Source organism: Sapajus apella, unplaced genomic scaffold (genome assembly GCF_009761245.1).
Source record: "Sapajus apella isolate SASKATOON/1434 unplaced genomic scaffold, GSC_monkey_1.0 scaffold17, whole genome shotgun sequence".
Lineage (NCBI taxonomy): Eukaryota > Metazoa > Chordata > Mammalia > Primates > Cebidae > Sapajus > Sapajus apella.
In genome coordinates, this window is record NW_022436957.1 from 18,009,488 (window position 1) to 18,016,330 (window position 6,843).

A 6,843-nucleotide genomic window follows, 5' to 3' on the forward strand; every position below is an offset into this window, starting at 1 on the left:
GCTATAAACAAGTAAATACTCCAAGCAGAGATACTGGAAGTACTGAACCGGGGCAGTTTCTGGGTATGGAGCTGGAAGCTAATTGCTTGTCTATGGAAAAGCATGGTTTCATTACTCAAAAGCCGAACTTATGATTTATTTCTAAATTAATTAGAAGCAGATCCAATGAGCAACAAATGCAAATGGAGTCAACTGGGAAAAGGAGCTGACTGTTTTCACTCAGGGTCATTCTGTCACATGAAAAAGTCTCAGTTTTGACAAAAAACAAAAATAAAACACTGTTTCAAGGAAAGAAAATAAGTTGTGGACATTATATCTGAGAGATTTTCCCCTTTGTATTCATGGCATTTGAATTATATGCACATCACTTAAAAAAAATTGAGCCTTCAATAAAGAACCTGGTAAGTGACTAATTGTAGTTTTAAAACAGGAACATTTGTGTATGTTTTGTTGCTCTAAGTTTTAGTTTTTGCTCAGAATTCTGGTTCACTGTTTATAATAGGGCAGATCATCCATGCTTTTTTAAGTACCACTTTGGCTTATAAAAAATACAGCACCCAACCCCCAACTCCCCGACAGGCCCCGGTGTATGATGTTCCCCTCCCTGTGTCCATGTGTTCTCATTGTTTGACACCGCTTATAAGTGAGAACATGTGATATTTGGTTTTCTGTTCTTGTGTCAGCTTGCTGAGAATGAAGGTTTTCAACTTCATCTGTGTCCCTGCAAAGGACATGAACTCCTCCTTTTTTTATGAATGCATAGTATTCCATGGGGTATATGTGCCACAGTTTCTTTATCCAATCTATCATTGATAGGTATATTGGAACCAACCCAAATACCCATGTAACAAAACTGCATGTTCTGCACATGTACCCCAGAACTTAAATAAAATTAAAATTAAAAAAATTAAAAAAAAATTAAAAATTATTAGTACTGGCCAGGTGCAGTGGCTCACGCCTGTAATCCCAGCACTTTGGGAGGCTGAGGCAGGGGGATCACCTGAGGTCGGGAGTTTGAGACCAGGCTGACCAATGTGGAGAAGCCCCATCTCTACTAAAAATACAAAATTAGCTGAGCGTGGTGGTGCCTGCCTGTAATCCCAGCTACTTGGGAGGCCAAGGCTGGCAGATCGCTTGAACCTGGGAGGCGGAAGTTGCGGCAAGCTGAGATCATACCATTGCACTGCAGCCTGGGCAGCAAGAGCGAAACTCTCTCAAAAGAAAAAAAAAATATGGTACTGCTTTAAAAGTTTCTAAGCCAACAGAATTTCAAATGATCTAAAACTTAAATCAACATGTAATAGGATCTCTGGTTTGAGAGAAAAACATGAAAACATGTGTCAGCCTTAGTGTTTAGAGGCTAGGTATGTTTGGAGACTCCGTGAGATGCGCACATAAAGAATTTATTTGCACGAGGGATGAAGTTGCTTCCTGTGAATGAACGAACCTGAGAGAAATTAGCATTGCTGGGATATTGAAAAGGTCAAGAACTAGGGGATGGTATCAGAGGCAAGTGACACTGTTCATTTAAATTTAAACTAGCCACTACCAGCTTATACTACTCAAGCACTTGGCAGAGGAGCAATAACTAAGATCAAGTAAAATCTGAAAGAATGATTTCAGAATAATGTCTTTAAGACATTGGGGAGAATAAGCCTGAAATGTTTTGTAGGCCAGTAACAGCATGAAATGAAAGGGAGCACAGAGGTCCATTTATCTTCTTGGACTCAGTGGCACCTTCAGTGAATATTGTGTCTTTGCTGGGGCAGTTGTGACTGCTTATTTGTGAGCATGGTGCCTTAGGTGGTTATTGGGGCATTGTTATGTTTTCATCATTAGTGTAGTCAAGAATAAACAACCCAGCCAGGTGCAGTGGCTCACGCCTGTAATTCCAGCACTTTGGGAGGCTGAGGTGGGTGGATCACCTGAGGTCAGGAGTTCAAGACCAGCCTGGCCATCATGCCGAAACCCCATCTCTACTAAAAATACAAAAATTAGCTGAGTGTGGTGGCATGTGCCTGTAGTCCCATCTACATGGGAGGTTGAGTGAGGCAGGAGAATCACTTGAACCCAGGAGGTGGAGGTTGCAGTAAGCCAAGATCAGAGATTGTACCACTGCACTCCAGGATGGGCAACAGAGTGAGACTCCTTCTCAAACAAACAAGAAAAAAATCAACAATCCAACAAGCCAGAGCCAGAAAAGAGGAAAATGATCACTGCTATGTGGTAACTGAGTACTGAAACCAACATAATTCGTTGTTGCTATGTAAAACAATAATGGACACGATAATAGTTTTCTGTTCCTATATTAATCCATTTTGAACATAAGCAAATTAGCTACTTATTCCAGCAAATATCTTTTCCTGAAAAATAAAATTGTAAAACAAGAGTTTACTTAAGAAGAATACCACCTTCCCCATCAAAACTTGCTTCAATATTCTCCCCCTGCTGTGCCCACCAATCTATAGCTATCATGTCACAAAATTTACCCCATCACAATTAGATGCTTGCTTTGCAAGACTTGCCCTGAAACCACCCAGCTTAGTCTCCAATAACCTTCCCTGTCATTTCCCTTCTGAGACACTGCCTAGACATTGTTAAGGCAGAGCTCTTTCATACTGCAGTAAGTCTCATAAGATACTTTGCTTTGATTGATCAGTGTTTTTTTTTTTTTAGTATTTTGGGAGAGGGCAGGGAGTAGGGGTTGACAGCCAATAGCTAAAAGGGTGAATGTCTGCACATTCAGGAGTATAGAGGTGCCACAATTATGGGTGGAGCGGAGACAGAAAAATATGATGTGTTGCTATTTTATGAGCCAGTTTGTACTTGGAGGCAAGGTAAGACTTAAGGAAATGTGGCCTTAATATCCATAACCCTTTTTAAATTTAAGCAAGAACAGCAAATGACTAAAAAAGGTCTAGCCTGGTGCAGTTACCATCTATTCACTTATTTTCTTCTTCTCTTTTTTTTTTTTTTTTTTTTGAGACACAGTCTCATTTCGTCGCTCAGGCTGGAGTGCAGTAACGCGGTCTCAGCTCACTGCAACCTCAGGCTCCCAGGCTCAAGCGATTCTCCAGCCTCCTGAGTAGCTGGGATTACAGGCACATGCCACCATGCCCGGCTAATTCTTGTATTTTTGGTGGAGATGGGTTTTCACCATGTTGGCCAGGTTGGTCTGCAACTCCTGGCCTCAAGCGATCTGCCAGCCTTGGCCTCCCAAAGTGCTGAGATTATAAGCGTGAGCCATAGCACCTGACCCTATTCATTACTTTTTCCATGATTTTTCCTTGTCAAGATAAATGTAATGCTCCCTTCCTCCAGACAAAGGTGACTTTAAATTTACTTTATCGTGAAATCACAAAATGTTAAAGGTGTATTTTGCGTGTATGTACATATACATACGTACACACACAAACCATCCTATCTTATTCCAGTGAGAGATTTGAAGCAGTTTACAAAAATGCAATAGGATAAAAACAAATAAGTTAGTCCTAGAAGGCAAAGCTCTGCAGGGCCTGCCGGAAATTTATTCCCCATGCCTGTCAGTTTCTGTTTCCACAAAGACTCCTTTCTCTGTGAGCACTGAAGAGCAGTATTAGTAAACTCAACACTGAAACTTTTTCTTTCTCGGCCCAAGCTCCCTCACTAGAGTGGTGGGACGGGGCAGGTAAGAAGAGAACGAAGCCCTTAAAGGTCAAAGCAGTGGAGGGCTGGGGAGTGATCAGATCGCACTTCTGCCTTCTAGGCTTGGGAAGATGGTGCGCATGCGTTTTAACGCGCACGTTACTGGCACATGACTCCCGGTCCCTTGTGTTCCGAACTTGGATCCTAATGACGCTGATAATGGGTTACTAGGCACTCATAGTTTTGGATCGTTGGGTGGCCTTGATGTTAGCAGAAGAATTCATCTAAAGGTTGTTTTTGAGGAAGTAGACAAACCTAAATCTGTGTCTTAACTCCAAAGAATGTGAACAAGATGCCTGCTGGTGAACAAGAATGTGAATGTAATGAAGGGAAGTACTACTCTAAAGGAGGTAAACTGTTGAGGAAAGAGAAAAAAATTCCTGGTTACCTTTGGGGGGACATTAAGATCAATATCATAGGTAAAAAGGATGATTTACCAATTCATTTCTGTGACAAATGTGATTTGCCTATTAAAATCTATGGGCGAATAATTCCATGCAAGCATGCTTTTTGCTATGACTGTGCTAATTTATATGACAAAAACGGATGTAAAATATGTCCAGGCTGTAGTTATCCTGTGCGTCGAATTGAGAAGCATAAACGAGGTTCTCTCTTCATGTGTAGTGATGTTCAGGGATGCAAGAAAACATATTCGTCTCAGAAAAGCTTACAGGCTCATATCATACGCCGCCATAAGACAGCCGGAAAACATGATAGCAGTACTTCACTTGAAAAAGTTCAACCCTGTATTGCTCCGCCACGAACTGAAATCTCTGAAATCCCTAAAAGACTGCAACATGAGGGCCATCTAAGCTATATTCCACCAGAGCAGCACACCATGATGCCACCACCGACTGTGCCACATATGCCACACAAGCACTATAATCGGTCACATAAGGATATTTGGGCTCCTCCCAAAGAATTATCTCCAAGTCCGCCTTTTCCCATCCAGTGGGAAACCATTAGTATTTTTACAAGAAAACAAGGCAATGTAATAACTAAGCATATTCAGAAGAACTCCAATTCTGGTGCTAAGAAGCCATCATCTCCTGACTATTCTCTGGAGTATCAAGGTCAACCAGTGGTATCATACCCTAATCATATTAGGCCTCAAAAACAGCATTATGCACAACTTCCATCTCCATCATCAACGGTAAACCATCCAATGCCATATCCTCCTCAGGATGTAGGTACTTCTAATTTGATTTCTAGCCAAGTGCCAGCACTAACCACCACCTATGATCCATCACCTGGGTTTGTTATTGTCCAGGTGCCACTTTTCATGAAATCTCCCCTACCACCTATTCCCCAGTCTCAAAATGGGAATCCATCTGAAAGTGAATTCACTTTTCATCATTATAACTCTAACTTTTTACCTCAGTCCACTGAAAATCAGGAAACTTTGAACCCTCGTCTTACACAAAGAGATGCAACGGATCGTAGATTATGGCTTGGATGGAAAGTACTGCCACCTCCACCAATGTGGGATCCACCTTCTTCAAACCTACATGAATCACATCATTCAGACCAGAGAAGAGAGAAACCATATTAAGGATGATAATAGTATTTTCAACTGAAGACCTGATGAGAAAAGGAAAACAACTTCAAGTTCTATACTGTATTGTGGACAAGTGGCTCAGTTCAGCACAGCTGTAGTTTAACAACTTTGTTCCTCTGGTGTGGTAAATTGACCTAAAGGTGACCTCTGATCATTTCCTGGAATAAATATGTATGGTTACATTTTCAAAAGTATTGCGGTTTTTATTTTTTTGGTGATATGTTTGTTAACTTGTGTAAAAGGATTAAATTTCAATATAATTGTAAAAATGCTATTTTATGGAATTCAAGCACAGTCACATGCTGTTTTTTAAACATGTTTTACCACCAATTTCCCAAAGTACAATAAAAATTCTAGAGGTAAAAATCTACACAATGTGCAGTTAAAACAGACAGCTAAATGGTAGAGAATTACTTTACATTTTAGAAACAGAAATTTTGAGGTATAATAAGTCTATAGTGCATTTCATTTGGATGCCTTTTCATTTTTAGGCAGCCCCAGAAGCACCAAAATACATGGGAATTCCAGTACTATGATAGATTTATGTTTGCAATGTTAAAAGGCATCACTAAATCATTTGGAAAGATATGGCCAAAGTAATTGAATCTGTAGGCTCCAAGCTGGTGGGGACGATGTTACTTGTTAATGCTTTTTTTTACAGAATGGTTCAAATCACATAATGTAGCACACTTACTAGTCTTAAGTGGCATTATTTTATAGCACTGATAAAATGGTATCATTTAGATGAAGTGTGTTCTACTTTGCTCATAGTCCTAAATTAAATATTCAGGGAGGGCTGAAATAACTTTATTATAATTCTTTGTTTCATGGTAGAGTTTGATCATGTTTTTATGTGTTTTTCTGTATATTAAGTTTTAAACTACAGTTTGAATGCCATGGAGGAATTTGGATAATCTATTAATGAGGAGCATTGTTACAGTTACAAACTTGCACTTGCTTGGGTTTTATTATTGTGTGATGAGGGTTTTTCCTCTGACTTGAAATTAAAACTATTAATTCTGCCCTATTTATTTTATTGGTTAACAGTCTAAACTTGGGATGTTTTTGCATGAAGTTAACAGTAAAGACTACCAGATGACTTTGTATTGGAGAAAAGTAATAATTTATATGAATTTCACTGCTTTATTAAATGTCTTTAGAATGAGCTTTTGCATTTTAGGGGATTATTACAGTCCAGCTGTGATGACCACTTACATTTACACTACCATACTTTGTACAGAATTCATATCGATGAATTGATGTTCTTAGGATACTGTATCATTTGAATAAGCCCTCATGAAGATTTCTCCCCCTTAAATAGTACATAATATAAATATGAAATGTTAGTATGTAGATATTATTTATATTATTTACTAGAAGGTTTTTATATATTAATTTAGGACATATTTCTTTTTGGCAAAGGATGAACTGACTGCTAACTTATCAATTTACTGTGTTGGGTACAGGCAAAATAAATTCTTGTCTTGGCTGATCTGATGCTCTCTGAGCTTAGAGCTGAAGTTAGAAATATATAAATGGCCATTTTAACCTTGACCAGCCTAAAATAAGAAATAGACTCTTTTTTAAGTGAGTTATTTTTC

General features: G+C 39.1%; 1 protein-coding gene across 1 annotated transcript; it reads left to right on the forward strand.

The window, feature by feature from the left end:
* The first annotated feature begins 3,208 nt into the window (after positions 1-3,208).
* CBLL2 (Cbl proto-oncogene like 2) lies at positions 3,209-5,430 on the forward strand. Its single transcript, XM_032286121.1, has one exon. It carries the CDS (start codon positions 3,977-3,979, stop codon positions 5,234-5,236), a length of 1,260 nt encoding a protein of 419 aa, XP_032142012.1. The 5' UTR covers positions 3,209-3,976; the 3' UTR covers positions 5,237-5,430.
* The last annotated feature ends 1,413 nt before the right edge of the window (positions 5,431-6,843 follow it).